The 22,250-nt window shown below is 45.0% G+C and overlaps 1 protein-coding gene and 1 pseudogene across 4 annotated transcripts; one reads left to right on the top strand and one right to left on the bottom strand.

Annotated features, from left to right (window-relative positions):
* Positions 1-666: 666 nt before the first annotated feature.
* CARM1 (coactivator associated arginine methyltransferase 1) lies at positions 667-21,484 on the bottom strand. Of its 4 annotated transcripts, none has more exons than XM_083185149.1 (16): positions 21,275-21,484; positions 13,256-13,378; positions 12,443-12,549; positions 11,653-11,757; positions 11,458-11,568; positions 11,198-11,375; positions 8,780-8,870; positions 8,601-8,682; positions 8,432-8,517; positions 8,249-8,338; positions 7,268-7,405; positions 7,067-7,156; positions 6,875-6,987; positions 5,835-5,987; positions 3,157-3,225; positions 667-3,047 (listed from the first exon to the last, which is right to left on the bottom strand). In XM_083185149.1, exons 1-16 carry the CDS (start codon positions 21,405-21,407, stop codon positions 2,911-2,913), a joined length of 1,806 nt encoding a protein of 601 aa, XP_083041275.1. In that variant the 5' UTR covers positions 21,408-21,484; the 3' UTR covers positions 667-2,910. The 4 variants fall into 4 exon arrangements, with proteins under 4 accessions (XP_083041275.1, XP_083041274.1, XP_083041277.1 ...); XM_083185148.1 differs by having other exon boundaries at positions 13,256-13,381; positions 21,275-21,483; XM_083185151.1 differs by having other exon boundaries at positions 5,910-5,987; positions 21,275-21,482.
* Positions 19,018-19,226, top strand: LOC146076265 (U2 spliceosomal RNA; annotated as a pseudogene).
* Positions 21,485-22,250: the final 766 nt, after the last annotated feature.

Here is a 22,250-nt window from a genome sequence, read left to right as displayed (position 1 = left end):
TATCTAGCCCAAGAAAAGCTCCAAGATATAGAATATATATATATATATATATATATATATATATATATATATATATATATATATATATATATATATATATATATATATATATATATATATATATATATATATATATATATAGTGTGTTTTAAACATTTCTGCCGCCACCACTGACCCCTGCTAGCGCTACTCCTATGCCCTCACTCTTCCCTACGGCCCCCTCCCCAAACCAACCCTGAATGAGTCCCCTCCACCCCCCTCCACATGCGATCGCTCCTGCAATTATATTATGTGCAGCACGTAAGATCAATCGGCACAACATTCAACAGCTAGCCCACATATCGTGTCAAATGGACCCTTATGAATGCATACAATCATTTGATTTATCGACCAGATGCCGTAAAAAAATAAAAATCGAATGATCGCATACAATATCTCACAAGTGTATGGGCAGTATTATACTTAGGAGTCCTCTCTGTTCAATGAAAGATCTGCTGTACATACATTAGCAGCAACCCAGTGTTGTCTTATTTTGGGCACATCAGTGAATGACCCAATTGATCTGAGCTCTGTACAGCAAGACTATCTTTAGCCTGGTTGGTTCAGAAGAAATTCCCCGAACACAGACCAGAATGATTGGACAAAAAATAAAAATAACACCACACCTGAAAAAAAATCCCTCCCAACTTTATTGAACACTACAGGCAGACTAAAGAACAGTGGCTGTGTTAGCAATGGCTTCCTACTGGTCTTTCGAAATTACCTCTGAAAATCCATTCAAAAGCGACAGTCTGCCATCCCATTGTATACAGAGACAAAATGACAGGTTAATGATATGTTTGCTTGATGTCATTTAGATTTCTTATTGAAAGAAAGAAAAAAAATAAAAGAACCTAATTATGGATGAAAGAAATGAGAACACACTAACCAGAAAGTAAAAATGGTTAATCATTTTGACACATACAGCCCTAACACTAGAAGAATCAATTTTTTGTCTATTGCGAATATTAACAAAAATACAAAAAAAAAAAAAAAATTAAAAAAGGGACGGATGAATTCAAAACATGCTGTATCCACTTTGCAGTAAAGTTGGAAAAGCAGAGGTAGAGGATGGGAGATTGAGAGTCCAGCTTAATGGAACAGACTGTCATGAGTCCTGCGAGAGATTCACATTTACTTCTACCTGTCCTGTTACCCTCCATCCATGAAAAGAGAGCCAAAGTCCAGCAGGCACAATGATTACAGCTGCCATCTCTCCGTAGAACCACATACAGACATAGCTGCGGTCTATTACGATTATGTTCCATATGCCTTCCCAGCCCGACATAAGCTCCCAGCATTGTGATTTCCTAAAAGTGTCTGGTCAATACAGCCGCAACCAAACTTAGAGTTAATGAAACAGGAATTGGGGTGTGGGGGCAGGATGCCAGGCAGGGACAAAGCTGCCCCAGCATGGTCTAGCACGATTGAGAATTGACAGCTATTATTTTTTCACTTTGAACACTGTCCTCGCAATTCATGCGGCAAGTTTGATACCTAGCTACATTAAAAAAAGTGAGTTAAGCTTCTGTTCCCAGAAAAATAGCAAAAGGCTTGGAATACAATCTGGCTGTATTTTTTTTCCAAGTGCCAACCCTATCTTTACAAATGACACTTTCACGGTTACACTGTACAGACTAAACGCATGCCATTACAATGTCATTATAAGTTATATTTTTCTGCATTGGTAATCTATAATTCGCCCTTTTGCCAATGCACATTGATTCTAATCAAGGTTTTCAATTCTGGAATTTAAAAAATAATAAATAAAGAGGGGTGTTGTGAGGGATTCTAGAATTACTATCCCTGGTATTTCAATGGAGGCTATGACATAAGTAGTTATGCCTTCCGCAAAGGCAAGCATTTCTGGTAAGAAGCAATAGCCTATCACATCATGACAACTCTTGTCGTCATGGAGACAAAATTGCAGAAAAAAAAAAATGTTACCCCTACGTACATATTTGGGTATAATCTCCAAGCAATTCCTTTCCTGAACCCTAATGTTTTATGGAACAGCAAACTGTAATGAAACGTCCATCTTTTCTTCCAGATGTCTGATCTTGTTTATTTAGTTGCCGGAGTTGGGTAACGGCACGGAGGTGTATATTGTTTAAACGGGATCCGGTCCTCACCCTAACAGAAAACAAACATTACAGCAAACATGGAGCTATGGGGGGGGGGGAGGGATTGAGGGGGAAGAATTTGCTTCCCAAAGGGCAGAAACCAGCAGCTGGAAGCAAATGAACTGTTAAAATCTTCCTCGGCAACCTATATAGCCTCATATCCCCCTTCCCTCGGCAGAGAGCGAATCAACCCAACTCCTGTATTGCAAAACAGGCTGCATGTCAAGCCTTCCCCAACTCCCACGAACAGAACCAGAATACTTATTCACAGCGACGGCTGGGAGCCATAAAAAAAAATTATGAAGAGTCCAGAATACAACACCTGCACATGCTGAAAGAGCAATACATGATTTTTCGTCTCCTTGGTAACGTACAGGCAGTTTCTCACAATTTCCATTTGCCTTTTTTTTTTTTTCTATGACACTGCATGATATTTTTAGTATTTCCTTAAAAAAAAAAACAAAAAAAAATGTACAAGTCCGTTTTTTTTTTTTCCGAAAAAGCAAAGCGCCTTTGCTTTGTGTTATGATACAAATGGAAAAAGGATTAGACTACAGGATTTGGATACAAGGGGTGGGAGGAAGTAAGGAAAGCAGAGATCTACCTATAGGTTCTGCAAAGAGAAGGATGAGGCAATGCAGAGACATCTCTGCGTCATTTGGTATCCTGTTGCTGTCAGTTTGAATAAAGGTCGGGGTCAGGGGGGGGGGTTGAGAAGCAAAGGGTTATGGGGCAGAATGAGCCAATTTTAACTCCCATAATGCATTGTGTTGGTATTGATAGACATGGGAGATGCCATAGAGATGGCCGGGCCACCCATGGTGAACTGGTTGTTGACTGGGTAGTGGGTGGAGGGGTTGGAACCAGCTTGTCCTGTGGCAGATCCTGGAAAAAAAAAAAAAGAACACAAAGACGAGTTCACAAGACTTCTCCCACAAAAAACAAATGCTACAAACCCAGAATGCCCAGCTAGGAGATGGGTGTGAACCCTTACCTTGGACGATGCCTGTGCTCATGATAGATCCCATTCTGGAGTGGGTGTGATTAACGATTCCCGTGTTAGCTGCAAGGAAATGGGGGAGGAGTGGAAGTGGAGACGGGAAAGTTATAGGAAACATCATCGGCTACAGACATTTCCCCCTTAGTAGCCTAATGACTTGGGAAGTCACACTGCAATCCACACTTAGTGACGTGTGAGGCACAGGGCTGGAGCGTATAAATACACTGGGAATTGGTGACTTCACACAGGCACTGACTTACAGTGCACCAATAAGCTGCATGCACAGCAGTCCCCACCCCCTAGGAGCCTAACCACTGATCACACTATGGATGATGAACTGATAACTGGCTCCCCTCAGTCTAGTTCCCCATAATATTCACAAGAACAAAAAAACATGTATCTACATTCTGATAACGTAACTATCATTTACACAATGGGTCTTCAACCTGTGGCCCTCCAGATGTTGTGAAACTACATGTTCCAACATGCATTGCCACATTTTTTCCTTTAAGAGCATGACAAAACTGTCAGGGCATGCTGGGACATGTAGTTCCACAACATCTGGAGGGCCACAGGTTGAAGACCTGTGAAATTTTACACACTGGAACATGTTTATTATCCAGGTAGTTTCAAAACGGATCGCTCCCTTTAATTAAAAAAAAAAAAAACACTATGGAGATTAGGGATTAAATGTAACCTGAGCAAGCGACGTGGCTGAGTAAAAGCAATTTAGTAATATAGGGGGGCAGCTGTGTTAAGCCTAATAAGGTGATAAAGTGGAAGGTGACTACGCACCAGCCAATCATCTGTATTTGAAAAGTGACAGTAAAGTGTTGATTGGCTGGTGCATTAATACTGTCCACTTCATAACCACTTCATCATTTTACCAGGCTTAATATATCTGCCCCATTGACACATTTTTACCCAAAACAATCTTGCATTCGATGATTTGTGGGTACTTATTTATTTTGGTGGCTACCCCGATGTCCATCGAACAATTTTTTTATCGCATCGTATGCCATGCACCCGATGCGATTTTTGCCCCCTATGCGATGAAACATTGTATAAGCACCCTAAAGGCACCCCCACGCCACCCCCCCCCCCCCACTATAAACGTGAATCCGAAGCGTGGCGAGCCCGCATGGGGTGGCGGTAAGTGTCCTCCGACCTTTTCATACCCCCACTATCCACGTCGGGGTGGAGTTGAGAATAGAAAGTGTGGCGAGCGCAGCGAGCCACCGAGCCCGAAGCGTGGCGAGCCCCGCGAGGGGGCGCGGATACCTTCACAGGTATCTGCGTCCCTTCGCGGGCTTCAGAGGTATCCGCGTGCGCTCGCCACGCTTCGGGCTCGGTAGCTCGCTGCGCTCGCCACACTTTCTATTCTCAACTCCACCCCGACGTGGATAGTGGGGGTATGAAAAGGTCGGAGGACGCGTACCGCCGCCCCTCGTGGGCTCGCTGCGCTTGCCACGCTTTGGGTTCACGTTTATAGTGGGGGGGGGGGGGGGGGGTGCATTTAACATTGTAAGCACACATTAGGGTGCTTATACAATGTTTAATCGCATCGCATTGTATGACATTGTGCGATATCGCATGCCGTATGGTATGCGATGGGCGCCGCCAAAATACACAAGTACCGATTTGTGTTATATTGGAAGCAAATCTGGTTACGTACAAATGATCTGCCAGATCATGGGGGCATTTAGAGTCAGATACACCTGATCAGAATAACCAGCTGTTGATGTCCCCCCTCCTAATACAGACATCAAGGGTGGGTGCATCGAGAATGGTGCTACCTGTCGTAATTGGACAATGCAGCAGCTACGTGCACCTGAACTGGGGTGGAGCCTTAGAGCTGCAGGACCTGGGCCTCCACCTAAAACTAGATTACTACATTTTGGGTGGAGTCCAATTTTAGAGTGTCAGTCATTCTGAGGAAGAGTGAACTGGTGAATAAATCACAGGAACAGCAACGGACATTGGATTTTCCACTTTACATAAAAACACTGCATTTAATCCCCCCCCCCCCCCCCCCCCCTCAATAACACTTGTTGCTCATTGCCCATCAAACATATATACAGCTACTACATCTGCATATCAACACATTGTGAGCCAAATGTACTAAGCGTCAAAAAGTGATTAAATAGAGAGTAATAAACAGCCAGCCAATCAGCTACTAACTGCCATGTCCCAGGCTGTGTTTGAAAAAGGACAGGTAGGAGCTGCTCGGCTGGTGCTGGCTTATCACTCACAATTTGAAGCTTAGTACCCTGAAAAAAGATCCTGGTTATTGGCCAGTAAATTCAGCAATTGATTATATCATAGGAAAACATATTACCCGGAAGGCAAACATTCCCAGGAAGGGATTCCATAAACAATTATCTCTAAAGCAGAAAAGCCCTTTAATGTTTTACCCTCTTTCAAAAAGTGGGTAAGGTGATCTATGAAATGGTTAGGAGGAAAGCCGCTAAGGAGTGGAGTGAGCTAGTAGCATGTCTAATAAACAGGCACTCGATGGCCAATCCCCCAACCCAAGTATGATATGCAGTAGAACAACATTTCTGGGACTAAGAGAATTTAGCGAGAGAAACAGCCTAGAGAGGAAGCTGCAGTGTACAGGGCAGGGTACAGAGGGAAAAGCCGCTATGAGAGAAGGGAGATTACGGTATTACTGGAGGTTCCGAGTGTCAAGTCTTGGGGTTCCAGGTGCAGAGATGAAGGAGAACACATGGCCGCAGGCTGCTCACCTAAAGGGATGAGGTTACTGTGGCTGATGCCTGAGCTTCCGGCTATAACACTGCTGAGATCATACGCCGTGGGCATTCCTGCCAACATGGGTTGTCGTTCAAGGACAGAAACCGGGAAGAAAAAAAAAAGGAAACCGTTATAAAAACTTTATTTTTTTCAATTAAAATAGTTAGCTCTATTCATGGATACAAAACTCGTTTTTTTTGTTTTTTTTTATCCTAAATTTAAAAGGTTGTACAATGTACTTTTGTTGCAATTGCGATCTCGTGTATGAAAAGAAATGAGATCGCTAGAGACACTTACATGTATTTCATCAAAAAATGTTGCAAATATCTTATTCATTATTTATGAGCGCATATATCCTGTAATTACTGAGATCAGTTACTGAATACACTTAACTCACAAAATGGACTGCAAAGGGGAGGGATTTCAGAAAGTACTTTATCAGTAATAATGACCAAATTATACACAATTTACTTTCACAGTAGTCGGAGGTAGTAGCCTTAGAATATGGACGTCCTCTAATACAGTGTTCTCACTGCCAGTGAGAAATACGTGGCTTTTCCCTGCAGGGACGGACCCCCGTTCTCACTGCAAGGCAAATTCCTGGGTGAATAAGTTCTACTCTGTAATTTGCCTTTTAACACAGGTTTTTATGCAGTGAGAACGGGTCAACCCGTGTCTGCATACCCTGATCTCAAACGAGGGTAAAAAGAAGGGTTTTACCCATGTATGAGATCCGGGTACGCTACCCGTTCACACTGCAAAAAAACTGTTAAAAAGGCAAATTTCCGGGTCGACATGCTAGAGCCGGGAATTTGCATGCAGTAAGAACGGGGGTATTACTCACACAAAAACAACGTATATTCATGTAGAAACATGAACAACTTGCAGCCACTGGCCTGACAGGGACAGCAGAGTGACAATGACATAAGGTGGATGGGGCTCTGCTGTCCTCACTCACCTCCCATACCCATTCCTGTGTTCATAGTGTACGCCCCTGCTGTGTTCCACATATTCTCAGAAGGAGAGGAGTAGTGTGAGCCAGGCGGAGGAGAAGGGGTGCTGCCGGTGTACCTGGAAGAGAGACCCCAAGCTAACTGGATGCTGCCAATGCAGTGAAACCTCTGTAATGCACAAAAAATGGGAAACTCACCTAAAGAAGGGGTTCTTCAGATCCAGCAGGTTACTTGATTTGGACCCAGTCTGATCCACCTGAGCAACAATACTGATGTCATAACTCTGCCTGTGAGAGAGATGGAGGGGGGGGGGGATTAGAGGCCACGCGCAAGATAGTAACATGTGAAGCGTGGATAGCTCCATTACATCACTAAAAAGAAAGGACACTGTACCCGACCTCTTATTTGCAATTAGCAAAACGGTCCCAGATAGAGTATCTCCAGCTTTGGTGAAGAGTGGCGACTGCAGTAGGCAGCGCACCTGGTACCAGTGTGTAAGGGGTTCAGTGGGGGCTGTAGAAAGCCAGACAGTCATTCTGATGGCAAAAACACAAGAAAAATAAAAAATAAATTTAATTTTAGGTTTTCAGATTTAGATTTTATTTACAGTTTCTTATATAATGCACACACATTGCGCAGCGCTTTACAGAGAATATTTGAACATTCACAGCAGTCCCTGCCCTAGTGGAGCTTACAATCTATATTCACTACCACATGTACACAGACATTCTAGGGTTAATTTTTGTTGGAAGCTTGGAAATTTTCTTAAAAGCTAGGAGCCAGGATGAGAGTATAGGAGCCATACAAACTAAGGGTGCCCATACACTGTCCGATAGGCACTGTGTTTTTTATTAGATCAACGCCGGGTGACATCACAGTTGGTGGGCCCGAGCATCTCCCAACGCTGACTTTTCCATTGCAGTGAACGGGTCGAGTTTACCCATTTACACTGCACTGCGGTCCGAGTTGAACTCGTGATCGACCTGGAACATTTGCCAGGTTGAAATCCGAATCGGTTTACACTGCCTGCAAATCTGGGTTTTTGCACGCCCCAGTGCGAAAACCCAGGTTATATGGGCTGGTGTAAAAATAATGGAAAGGGATAAAGTAGAGGAGGATAACATCTGGTATTTTATCTCTCTCCACGGCTTACTACATGCGAGTATGAGGGAAACATAACAGTGGGAGCTAGGAATTTAACAGTATGACAGCAATACAACTAAAGTAGCTATTCATGCAGTTATTAAATACAGCTCGAAACACAAATCAAAAAGGTAGAGTCAGAGTTACTGGTCACCACTAGAGGGCATTACATCCATCGTTGTACAGAACAGATTTGCACAAACAATCCCCCACACCATCCCAAGGTACCCACTTACATGGATCCAATGAAAGCCACATCAAACCAGAACGCCAAGCCATGGACCAGGCCAGATTGGAGCATGTGGAAAGAGAAGGGAATCTCTATCCTGTAGGATAGAACGGTTGCTGAGAACACAGGGACTTATATATGTGATGATACACAACCAACACCATCATTGCCACTCTCAAAAATCTCCTACCTGTGCAAATCAGACTCTTTGGCATCCAGGAAATTCACTGTATACTTCACGGATTTGGCCATCAGGATTCGAATATCGAAAGTGTCCTACAGAGAGGGAGGAGATGGAGAGCGATAAGGGAAGGAAGCCAGAGGTGGAATTTCTCCTTGTAGAGGTCCGTCCCACGTACCACAACTGGCTGCTTGAAATACTCATCCACAGCAGCTCCACGCAACGCGGAGAGGTCTACGCCATGAAAGGATGGCTGATACCTGCAGGAGGATGAGGAAGAGCGGGTTAGGAAATATCACTGCTTGATTTGGACATGGAGCTCGGGTCTTGCAGTGGGAGTGTCTCTGGGAAACTTACCAAAAGTTGGCTTTTGTAAACTGCTCCATATAGAGCTGCTCATCTGTGAACGGTGCCAGGTGGACATCTCCGATCGTTGGAAACATGTTACCTGGAAGGAAAAAATATATATATGATTGGAGATCTGTGAAAGATCCTACAGACCCACAGCAAGTAGCCCTGACCTGAAAGTGAACCACGTGAGTGCTGCGTCATTCGTGGCTGCTCCTCACTTTCCATTACTTTAGCCATGCGCTGTTCAAATACCAGAAGCAATCATTCGCTGCGGACCACTGTGCGCGGTGTAACGATCACCACAGACACATGCCAGGCTGGTGCATTGAGAGCTCTCCAATCGTCCATTGCTGTGAAGGGTCCCATTGACCTGGCTTACCTGTACACACTGCAGTGAGCAGGGGCTGATCCATGCTTCCTATCCAGCATGAAACGTCATATATATATATATATATATATATAGGAATGGGATCATTCGTCAGACTGCATTTAGGTCTACAAGCATTAGGTCGACAGTGAAAAAGTCAACATTTTTTTCTTCATTTTTTCAAGCGTCGACAGTCAACATAGCACCGCGTCCCCTCGCATGGTTCGCTGCGCTCACCATGCGAGGGCACGGTGCCTCGCTACGCTCGGCACACTATTTTATTCTCCAACCACGCCCTAGTGAATGGTAGGGCATAAAATACTGACTGTCGGCACGTCGACTCATAAAACAGTCAAATGACCCCATGTCAACCTAATGACCCCGTCGACCTTATAAAATTCGACCTAATGACCCCGTCGACCTTATAAAAGTCGACCTAATGACCCCGTCGACCTTATAAAAGTCGACCTAATGACACGGTCGACCTTATAAAAGTCGACCTAATAAAAAAGTCGACCTAATAAAAAAAAGTCGACCTAATGACCCCGTCGACCTGATTAAAGTCGACCTTATTGCAGGTCGACCTAGTGGTGTAGACCTAATGCTTGTAGACCTAAATGCTGTAGACAATATGACCGTATCCCCTGTTCTTTTAGGTGCAATATTTAACTAAACTTCAGTGGAATGACTTGGCTGTATTTGTATTTAGACTAAAAGAACAATCGATGTGAGCGACGCTGCCATTTTTAGCGGATATTTTGAGGCTCTTACAGCAACGTTGGCACTCAAAGGGTTAAGTTTCATTTTAATACTATTATTAGGATGAAGTGTGCGCCCAAAAAAAGATAGTCTGCTTTGGATCTTTGCACTCTATTGGTATCATAGTTTTCAAAATGATTATCTGGGAGCACCACCGACCCTGTGCAGCGATTAATAGGGATAAAAGAAAATAGCCTGTATGTTGGTATATTGATAGGACTGTGCATGATAGTCTTGTGCAGATTCTAATCTGACGGTGTAATGGTTAGCATTACTACCTCACAGCACTGAGGTCATGGGTTAGATTCCCACCATGTCCCTGTGTGGAGTTTGTATATTCTCCCTGTACTTGCGTGGGTTTCCTCCTGGTACTCCGGTTTCCTTCCACATTCCAAAAATATACTGGTAGGCTAATTGGCTCCCAACAAAATTAACCATAGAATGTCTGTGTGTGCGTGTACATGTGGTAGGGAACAGATTGTAAGCTCCACTGGAGCAGGGACTGATGTGAATGTTCAAATATTCTCTGTAAAGTGCTGCGGAATGTGTGCGCGCTATGTAAGAAACTTAATAAATAACAATACAATTCTAAACCCTCTTGTGCTTTAATATTTCATGCAAATGCCAATATAGACTGTGCGTGAACCACTGCAGCTCAGGTAGCGAGTAAGGTTAAATACGGGATCAACCCAGCTGCTGGTGCAGTGTGATTGGGTAAGCTGGGTTGATAAGACCCCCTACTCATTCATACCCTACTAAGAGCAGGTCCTTGGAGACAGTGGCGAAATTTGTGATTGGTTGTCCCCGATGCAAAATTATTATTTGGCCCCACCTCCTATATTCCAACACAAATTCACAATATGTTCTTAATCCTCAGGATCCCTAGTGCGGTGCACCTGCTGCACCAACGGTAGTTCCGCCTCTGCTTGCAGATGATATCATCTCTATGCACCACCTCGGGTAGTGTCAGCATTTACGTCCCCAACTTGGCAATAACCGGGTCGACCTGCTAATCTTAAAGGGGTCTCAGCCAAGTGGCACCCAGAAGCTACCCATGTACAAAATCCCAGGGGCAACTCGGCATCACTATGTGAAAGGGGCGTTAGGCTGGCAGCTTTCGCTGATCATGTGGGTTATACTTTTATTGTTAGTTATAACATATTGTGTGCTTTTTCAATAAATGTGATTTCTCTCAATATCAGCGCAACCTACTGTTTTATAAAGAATTCAGGGTACAGCAATTAAGAGACTGGCAGGCCGCCTACTTAACTGGGAGGAGCGAACAATTCATGGCTTACCGGTACTTTTAAGGAATTTCTTTGCGTGTAGGTAACTCTCCAGCATGCGCTCATTGAAGAGCATGTATCCCATTGGTTCGGAAATAATTATGTCCACCTGTTCTGGAAGAGAGACCTCCTCCACTTTCCCTGGTATCACCACTATGCGATCATTCAGGTTGTTACTCTTCACCAGTAGCTGCAAAGGACACCAGAGGTCATCAGTAGTGAATACCCAGCTCAGTCTAGCTTTGCGCTAACTACGTGGGCACCACGCTTACCTCCGCGTGTTGCGCCATGCTACTGGCTTCCACAGCGTACACTTTTCGAGCACCAGCCTGGACTGCGAAGAAGGACAGGATCCCTGAACCGCAGCCAACATCTAAGACAACCTGACAGGGAAGAGAGGAGGAGAATGAATAACCAAGACTTGACGGATCGAATTGTGGGCTCGTGACTGGGTCTTTGTTGTGCACCTTGTCTTTGAAGTCTGTGTGGTTCTGCAGGATGGCTCTCTGGTAAGTGCCGGTCCTCACATAGTCCTGCATCATGTTCTGTTGCTGTGACAGGTAGCCATAAAACTGCCAAGAGAACAAAGTAACATGTTAGATGGACCAGTCCATTTCTGGGAACGTATTCTTAGCTAGAGTGTCAGCATCACAGACGCAAAAAGGCTGTTGGGGGAACAAAATAAAGGGGGGACGCCACAAAAAATGTCAAAGCATCAAATTGTTGGCATGATTAGGACTGGTGTGTCAACTGGTAACAAAGCAGATCAGCATACATCATAAAACAGACCAGGTTAGCCGATCAGATAAGACAGACTGAGGAAGTTCAAAGTGAGAGCATACACTGACAAGCTTGCACACTGTAAACATATACAAAGAGACATTTTTAAAAGCCGGATCTGCATTCCTGAAAACTGCCGCTTTTCCAACTTGTGTAATGTTTCCGAAAATCGTAAAAAGATAATAACATTGAATAGATCGAGGACATGCACTGAAACTAGAGGGAGAAAGATTCAGGGGAAATCTGAGGAAGAATTACTTCACAGAAAGGGTAGTGGATAAGTGGAATAGCCTCCCATCAGAGGTGGTAGATGCAAATACAGTAGTACAATTTAAACATGCTTGGGATAGGCATATTGATATCCTTACAAAGAAATAAGGCTCAAATATGGTTTGAGGTATGGTTTGTGGACTGAACACCCCCCATTAGTATACAAACCTCCAATATTTAGATAAAGTGTAGTATGTGGTAGAATACCTGGAAGTACTGCACTGCTGAGGACTCTTCTGTGCGCTCACTAAACACACTTTTGTCCATGGACGAACACCTGCAGTTCTTGATAATGTTGTAAAATGAACAGAAATCTAAATGGAGAACAGACCAATGTTATTTACAGGGTGTCTGCCATCCTAAAACTCAATTTTCTATGCCAGAGTACACAGTCACCCACTGGGAGACACAATTTTGTCTCATCTAAATGGTCAGATTGAGCATCAAAAAGTTATCACATAAAGCAACCTAATTTGAAACAAGTTAAAGGCTTTAAATCTCACAATATGGAAATACCTTTCAAAGCTTTTTTTTTTTTTGTTTTTTTAGATTTGACCACTAGGTGGCAAAACTTTGCTCCACACTACCGGTCTCCTTTAGAGACTAGGACAGTGATGGCTAACCTTGACACTCCAGCTGTTGTTGAACTACACATCTTAGCATTCCCTACAACAGTTTTAGCATGGCCAAATAGCAAAATGGTAGCAGGGAACGCCGGGATGTGTAGTTCAAAAACAGCTGGTGTGTCAAGGTTAGGCATCACTGGACTAGGAAAATTCAGGGGGCAATTATTTCACCTGGTCAATCCATGTTGTAACACACTGGGTGTAATGCACTTTTATTGCTTTGCTGTAGAGACATTACAGCACACTTTTACATGTAGCGCACAACTATGTTGTCTTGTCAAGGTGCAAAGATGCATCTTGTGGCTAGACTTTACTCCCAACCATATGCCCATCCCCGAAACATTACACACCGCAGTTTTATAACAGAACGCAGCTATTGGACGAGAGAACGTACCTGCCGGGGTGGCAAACTGCACCAGGACGCTGTTACAGCCCAGAGTGACGATGAAGGACTGCTTCCCCACCCGACTGCACTCCGTTTCCGCGCTGATCGTGCATTTGAATACGCAGACATTTTCTGCTATGTGAGAAATACAGGAGAAGACGATGGAGCCATTAAAGGATATAGACAGACAATATGACTTCCATACTGACACATTACCCAAACCACGATTCCTGTTTGCATGCAAGCAAGTTTATTGTATAAGCCCATACACCGATATGATGGCTCGTCACCATCTGGCACTGAACGGTGGATCATGTGATTAGTGACATCACTGCTTCCCAAACATATACACACACACACAAAGGCCCCAATAGAATGATTCATTCAACACTAAAGCCCACCAGGTCTCAATACGCTAGATGAATGAAACTGCTCTGCACTCTCTCCCTGGCTGCTGCAGCTCAAGGGAAGGTATGGTAATGTATCTGCAGAGCATTGATCCACTAACAGTACATACTATAACGGCCTGCACATCGCATCTGTGCTCTGCAGCAGGGAGACAAAAAAAGCCTTAAATCTATGAATTACCATGACAAAGGCAGCTTCATTCTCACCGGCACTTTATAGGTTGGGATAGTCATTAGTCTTATGCAGCCTTTTGTGAGAGCTCCACAAAGTCCCAGAGTGGGGTCCCTCCGTCATCGGCCGGTGACAATAGGACAAGGTTTTCGCCTCTCCCACAAATAACCCCCCCTAAAACCCCCCGGCAGATTTCAGGCCTGTAGAGAGTGACAATGGATAGACAGCGCACACAAAATCCCCCAGTGCCCTCTATAAGGAGAGGGGTTTGCTAATCACCCCATTCCAAATATGTCATAGAAATAGGAGCTGGAACCACCCTCTGCCCGTAAATAGTGAGCTGTGCTACAGCAGAGGATTCTGGGATGTCCGTAAGAAGGGCTTATTCATGTAAAGAAGTGGAATATAGAGGGAAATTGTTACATGGGTGCGCTGATAGCTGCCTTGTGGTGGGTTCTGCCCAAAAAATGGTGACCCCGACACCACTGATTAAGAAAGTCAAGACAAGAAAAGAATGCGTGTCCCTCCACTGGCACTAATAGACATGAAACGGTACGTCCCTGGGTAATAGGAAGCGTTCCTCTTCTCCAAAATTAGGATCCTCAAATGTGTATAAAACACCATACGTTCCTCTTCTCCGCCCGAGGGCTTCAATTATTTCACTCCACAATGAATACCTCGCCTCACAACTGATGGTAGGTGAAGGATCAGATGTACTCATAGATAGCAGGCAATAGACAAAAACAATAAAACAGGGCTAGACGGACAAAATGGCTTATTCCCGTTGGTAGTAAAGAATATAACCCAACCTATTCCAGATATCGATGGTTGCATCCCGGGCAGCCCTGTTTTATTGTTTTTGTCTATTGTTGAATAAATGGTGTTAAACTATATGCCATTTTTTTATAATTTACTTTTTGGGACAAGGTCGATCATTGCCTGCTATCTATGAGTACATCTGATCAATCACCTGCCATCAGTTGTGAGGCGAGGTATTCATTGTGGAGTGAAATAATTTAAGCCATCAGGCGGAGAGGAGGAACGTACCGGTCAGGAGGAGGAACGTACCGTTCAGGAGGAGGATATGGTATTTTATATTATGGTATTTTATACACATTTGAGGATCCTGATTTTGGACAAGAGGAACGCTTCCTATTACACAGGGACGTACAGTTTCAGGTCTATTAGCGCCAGTGGAGGGACACCTATCATTTTCTTGTCATGAAAAACTAGAAGTGCACAGTAACATGATGTGGTATGAGGTAATGCCTTTCCATAGGGCCCCATACACAAGTGATATTATAAACAATATCGCTAATTTTGGCCATTCTGAGCAATATACTGTAGTTTAGTGTGTACGCACAATATGCTCAATTACCAATACACGCTCCTGTATGTTATGGATTTTGCTCTCTATGCTGTCATCTGTGCTGGATGCTCAATGTCAACAATGCACGCTAGGAACATGGGGCGGTGAATGACTGAACAATATTAATATTGTCGATGAAGCTTATGGTCTAGTGTCTACGGGAACTTTAGTACAGTCCAGGTTTAAGAACATCCATGCTTCAGTATCTATGGTTGTATCCCAATGAGGTACTAATTAATTCACCTGAGCTAATGCATGGGTATCCTTAATATCCTGACTATTATTGGGTGGAATTGCCAATAACTGGGACATCGGCCTGATTTATTGTATCAGGTTTATGGAGTAAAAATGAGGAAAACTTTGGCCGCAAACACTTCATTCCAATGAAACAAATCCTGGCCAAAATCTTAGCATATCGTCTAGTGCAGGGATGGGGAACCATAGGCCCTCCAGCTGTCGATGAACTGCACATCCCAGCATGCCCTGCAACAGTTTTAGTAAGGCTAAATAGCAAAACTGTAGCAGGGCATGCTGGGATGTGCAGTTCAACAGCTGGAGGGCGAAGGTTCCCCATCTTCAGTCACTGTACATTCGGCAGGGGGGGGTATCCCGACGGCACTGAAGGATATTTTTCAGTGTTTACCCACAGGTTGTCCATTTTTCACGGCACTGTCGATCCCGTTAACGATATTTGGGGGTTCTGCATATTGAAGGTTTGAATTGACCAAATAAAAATGCTAAATACAAGCAGGGCCCTCCTACCCCATGAATAATCAGAATAATAGTGTCTTTCTGGAATTTTTTAAGGAACTAAATACAACATGTTTTATCTCTCTAAACTAAGGGAATCATTTTTGGATGTGCCCCTGTGCTTGGATAATTTCTGATGAAGTCCTGAGAGTTCATAGGTCCCGTATGAAGTAAAAACTTGGATAAATGACTTTCTGGACAGTGGAGAGGAGGCAGTGAATACCATGGTAGTCAGGCGGCTATAACACTCCTTTCATCAGAATTAGACTGTTCACAGAAAACCCAACATAGTACAAGCCCCAAGGGGTATCTCAAGGTATTTTAAACGGTTTCAGATGTTTTATGCTGACGGAAACAGGATACATCACTATTCGGAAAAGTATCTGAAGAGGGTCTCTTCCGGCGGCAAATCAGGTGTGACATATTGTGGAACAACACAGATTCTAGGGCACTGGTGACCAGGGGTCAGCGTGATTAACAGGAAACCCGGGACTACACATGTCCACAAGTTCATGTTGTTATCCTCGTGGCTGGGAATTTTTCCAGATATGTCACAGCCAGCATCCTGGATTGTAAAGCTAGGTGGGTAACACTGGTGCAAAAGCTGACCACACAACATAATGCAGCACTTCCCAATACATGTATGCCATATTAATGTTCTGTTCAGTGCTAAAGCAGAGAACAGGCAGCACTGCCAGTACCACAACATACAATACAGCATCACTTATTGCCCACGCATAGAAGAGCCGGCCACTGAATCACTACCAGCATTATAGCACCACATAAATAAACCTAGACAGGAAGCAGCAACGGCAAAACTATCCAACCCTCAGTCATCTATACCAGTGGTTCTCAACCTCAGTCCTCAAGGACTCCCAACAGTGCACATTTTCCAGGTCACCTGACAGGTGCACTCATTAGTCACTGACATTTTAAAAGATCCACAGGCGGAGCTAATTATTTCACCTTTGATTGTAAGGGGAGACCTGGAAAATGGAGAACCACTGATCTATACAGGTAATAATCAGAAGTGGGGATGGCAATGCTTTATGCCCCATCTAACCACTGCAGCCTCCAGGACCCATACTAGTGGTTCCCTAACATGGACCTTAAGGCACCCCAAGAGTCCAGGAATAAGGCCATCATGCTTAGGCACAGATGACTTCATAAGTCAGGTTTTTTTTTTTTTTTTTAATGCCATCGTTGCACAAGCAGGGATGTCCCTAAAACTTTGACTGTTGGGGTGCCTTGAGGAACAACTATGGAAACCACTGTCCTATACACATTGATCACAGTAATCTAATCTGCCACTATTAAAGTATAATACCTATATAGCGCTATCTGCCCTCTCCAGCCTTTATGATGATCTATGTAGAGGTATCTACACACTCCTGTATAGCACCACCTGTCCACTCAAGCATAACATATAAAGTGCTACCTACCCAATCCTGCCTTTATGCATAACCTTCATATAGACCTATCCGCATTTCCCTACACAGCAGTACCTGCCCTCTCAAGCCTTTATGCCCAACCTATAAAGTGCTAGCTACCATCTCCCACCTTTATGCACTATAAAATCTGTGGCAGGGCATGCTGGGATGTGTAGTTCCACAACAGCTGGAGGGCCACGAGTTTGACACCACTGTTCTACACATTACATATGACCCACCTGCAGCACTGCGCCCCCCCCCCCCCCCCCCCTGCTATGCAGTTACTTGTTCTGCTTTACTCCCAACTCAAAATTACCCCATATATAGCACTATCTGCCCTCATCTGCATGCATACAGAATAATATATATACCACTATACAGTGCTAGCTGCCCACCCTGGTCTGTATACTGTATATCCCCATAAAGTGCTATGTGCCATCTCCTGCTTGTATACATTTACCCCTAGCTGATCTCTCCTGCCTGTATTGTGTATACCCCTATATAGCGTATATGCCATCTCCTGCATGTATGCAGTATGTTTATATCCATTTATAGTGTTATTGCACTCTCCTGCCTATATGAAGTATACATATACCCTATATAGCGCCACCTGCCTTCTGGTGCCTGTATCCAGTACATGTACAGTATATGTATACCCCCATAAAGCATTATCTACCCTCTATTCCCCTATCTGCAGTATGTGTATACCCATATATAGTGCTACCTGCCCACTACTGCCCTATATCCTTATCTGCTCTCATTGTATATCCCCCTATAATGTGCTATCCACCCTCTCATACCTGTATGCAGTACATCTATAACCCTATCTGCAGTTAGAATAGTAGTAGTAGTACGTTTATTTATAAGGCGCCACAAAGTGTCCGCAGCGCCGTACATAGCAAACAAAAAAAAAAAAAAAAAAATTACAAGGTAACGTACAGGGTGTGTAGAAAGATACAGTATAAATAGGGGTATAGCTGGTAGAACTAAAATCAGCATCAGTTCAGAAGTAGGTGTCAAAATAGTCAAGGAGACCGAAGATGAAGTAGAGGAAGGGAAGAACAGGACAGGAGCACAGGTAAGGTAAAGAGGTAGGGTGAGTACGTGAGGAAGGAGGGCCCTGCTCATAAGAGTTAACATACTAAAAATAGGTGGGTGGACGAACGAAATACAATAGGATAAGTAGGAACGGAGGGGAACGGAGGCAGGATAGGAGGATCAAAAGAGGTTAGGAGGAGGGATAGGCTAGTCGAAAAAAGTGGGTTTTGAGGGAGCGCTTGAAGGAGGTAAAATATAGAATATACCCTATATAGCGCTATCTGCCCTATGAATATACCCTATATAGTGCTACCTGCCCTCTCCTGCCTGTATATCTGCTCTCATTGTGTATATACCCCTAGAACAGGCATGTCCAAACTATGGCCCTCCAGCTGTTGTGAAACTACACATCCCATCATGCTTTGCCACAGTTTTGCTATTAGGGAATACTAAAACTATGGCAAGGCATGCTGGGAGGTGTAGTCACAACAGGTGGAGGGCCAGTTTGGACATGTCTGATCTAGAAAGTGCTATCCACCCTCTCATGCCTGTATGCAGTATATGTATAACCCTATCTGCAGTATTAATATACCCCCATCTTTATTATCGCTTCTCGGCCTTTTGGCTAAGATCAAGTGTAGTATCTGTTCTTATCAGTTGGGTATGGACTGGCCTCTGGCAGAGAATAGAGAAAGGTGAGACTGAGTAGCTGCTCTGATGGGCGGAGGGTGTGGGACCCCTCTGTTTTTTCCCGGGAGTAGTGAAAAGTCTCACTAAGTATCTTCACCTCTGCCAGTGGTAGGAGGCTCCGTAAACCCACTGGTAGGAGGGGGGGAGAAACACTGGGCTTAGTAGTTTGACTCTCTTGACGGGGTTCGTAGCCCCCGAAGGATGAGACAGCGAAAGGCTCAGTCTAGTATCCATTCCCAGGGAGCGGAGAAAGGCTGGGACTGAGTAGATGGCTCCTGTTCCAGAGGTTCGTAGCCTCTGATGGGGAGACCGCGAAAAGCTCAGCCGAGTATCTTAACCCTGGGAGCGGAGAAACACTGGGACTGAGTAGATTGCTCTTCCGAGGGGGGTGCAGCCCCTAAGGGAGTCTTTCGAAAAGCCCAGTGGAGTACCCATTCCCATGCCAGGGGCTGGAAAGTACCTGCTGGTGAGACGGAGAAACACTTGGTCGGACGCTGACTGGCTGGCTGCCTGGAGTCCGAGGCTGCACTGTGCCCCCGGGGAAACTCGGGGGTGCCGGACATGCACGGGTGATCCCAAGTCACCTTGCACGAATGGCACTTGCACTGCGCACTTCCCTTTAGGTTAGCGCTTCACGTCCTTACCCCGTCCTTTTGGATGGGGTAGGACAATTTTTCACACCCCCCCCGGCCTTCTGGCTAGGGCCTTATTCTTTTCTTTTTATGATTTGCACTCCATGTTTTTTGTTAGTTTGTCACGTTTTTTCATTTGGGTAGTGCGGCTGTCCCTAACGGGCCTTCCGTTCCCCAAACGTGACTGGGACTCTTCACCTTTTGGGGAGAGTCCCGGTTCCCTCGAGGGCAACCCCGAGCCGCAAGGCGGAGGGAAGCCTAAGCGGGTCCCTCCAAACCTTCGGGTGCGGAGGACCCACCGTCCGAAACCCTTCCGGGGGTGGAGGAAACGCGGGTCTCTCTAAGCTTCGGCGAAGAGGACCCACCGATCCCTTTTTTCCTTCCTAGGCCTTATGGCTGAGGGAGGTCAGGGGAACCATGGGGCCTTTCTCCTTTGGGAGAGGGCCACAAGTTCTGTACGGCTGCCCCCTGTGCACGCGTTTAGTCACGTCACTGGTGGTGGTGGGAGCACACCTCGGGCTCCCTGAGTTTCTTCAAACTCATTAATATACCACTTATAGCACCATCTGTTGCCTGTATTCAGTATATGTATACTAAGTGTTACCAGCTCTCTACTGCCTGTATATGTATACCCCTATCTGCCCTCTCCTGTATGTATGCAATACATGTGTACCCCTATACAGCGCTAGCTGCCCTCTCTTGAGCGCATGCAATACAAGAATACTTCTACATATCCTCTCCTGTATGTATGCAAACATGTATACCCCCTCTACAGAGAAAGCTGCCATCTCCTGTCTTTACACATTACTTGCACACAGCTATACAGCACCATTTGCCCTCTACTGCCTCTGCAATACATATATACCCCTATCTGCCCACCTGTTTACAGTATATGTATATCTCCGTAAAGCACTTTGTGCCCTCTCCTGCTTGTATGCGCATAACCCTTTTTTAGAGTTATCTGCCTACATACATATAACACTATTTGCCCTCTCCTGCCTGTATGCAGTATGTCTATACCCATTTATAGTGCTATTTGCACTCTCATGTCTGTATGCAATATACATAGACCTTATATCTGGCCTCTGTTGCCTGTATACAATATATGTATACAACCACTATCTACCCCTCTTCTGTCTGTATACACCCATTAAGTGTTACCTGCCCTCTCCTGCCTGTATATGTATACCCCTATCTGTCCTCTCCAGCATGTATTCAAGGCATGTGTACTTCTATACAGTGCTTGGCGTCTCATGCCCGTATGCAATATAAGAGTACCTCTACATGCCCTCTCCTGTATGTATGCAATACATGTATACCACTATACTAGCTGCAATCTCCTGCCTTTATACAATACTTGCACACCTCTATGCAGCGCTATCTACTCTATCCTGCCTGTGTACAATACATGTATACCCCTATCCCGCCTGTGTGCAATACATGTATACCCATATCTGCCCTCTCCTGTCTGTGTGCAATACATGTATGCCCCAATGCAGCGCTGGCTGTGCTCTTCCCCCTCCAAGCACACTATACGTACCATTATAGAGCGCTATATCTCCTCCCCGGGTCTCCAGCCGCAGCTCCCGCTGCTCCGCGTGTCTCTGGATCTCTCCGTTCGCGTCCCCGATACTGAGGAGCCGCACGCCGGGAAACACCGACACCGTCGCCATCTTTACAGAGGCGGGCACAACGGCCGGCGCGGAGGGTTATGGGAGGGGGAGCACAGTGACACACAGTGGCCGGGAGGGGGCATGGCGGGCGTGTTGTCTACATTGCAACTCTATGTAGGAGGTTCGACCATCGCCATCTTGTGGCGGTTACAGGGTAATTCACCTCCCAGTTAGACAGAGGAGCGCTTTGTCTTGTTGCGGGGAGCGCTGAGGACATCTAGTGGTGACAGTGTAGTATGGAATGTAAGAAATATAGATATATGGAATTTCATGACAGGAAATGGAGTGACGTGTTCAATGTATTGAATCAACTGTGAGTCAGGAAATTACTGGTTTAGTCTTCTCTAAGCTGGACATTTTAAGCTAACAAAGTCTTTTTTGTTACTTGGTGACCATGGGTTCACCAATGAATCAGCTCCACGTAACAAGATGTTTCAATGCTGTTTAGGGTGACCAACTTTCCAAAGGGCCAACCCGGGACAGGGGGTCGCGGGCTCGACAAACCCCCCCCCCCCCCACCCCCAGGAAAGTCAAGGGTTAGGGGGCAGCATTATATAGTATATAATGGGATTTCCATTCCCAATCCCGGGCCTTGCCCTATACTAAGGGTTAGACTCCAGACCAGTGCAAAAACTTTCAGCATAGCCTATTAGCCCTTAGTCAGTATAATAGGGGGTAGGCCTGGCCGGGAATGGGAGGGATGAGAAAGAATAAAGAACAGTTACAGAACTTTTAATGATTTATCATTCTTGACTTGAGTGACTTACCCGGCCGCACACAGGCAGGGGCAGGGAGGCACGGGCACACTCAGCAGAGCAGACAGACACCGTCCCGCGGCAGAGC

Source organism: Crinia signifera, chromosome 4 (genome assembly GCF_055691185.1).
Source record: "Crinia signifera chromosome 4, ASM5569118v1, whole genome shotgun sequence".
Classification (NCBI taxonomy): Eukaryota; Metazoa; Chordata; class Amphibia; order Anura; family Myobatrachidae; genus Crinia; species Crinia signifera.
The sequence above is the reverse complement of the archived record's forward strand: the minus strand, read 5'-3'. Positions and strand labels throughout refer to the sequence as shown.

What these genes read in the sequence shown, in the direction of transcription:
- CARM1 (XM_083185148.1), bottom strand. Translation starts at nt 21,407, where the DNA reads ATGGCGACGGTGTCGGTGTTTCCCGGCGTGCGGCTCCTCAGTATCGGG. An exon ending in ACACAGACTTCAAAGACAAG is followed by an intron (nt 11,569 to 11,652) that starts GTGCACAACAAA and finishes CTTCCCTGTCAG; the next exon opens with GTTGTCTTAGATGTTGGCTG. An exon ending in GAGCACAGGCATCGTCCAAG is followed by an intron (nt 3,048 to 3,156) that starts GTAAGGGTTCAC and finishes TTTTTTTTCCAG; the next exon opens with GATCTGCCACAGGACAAGCT.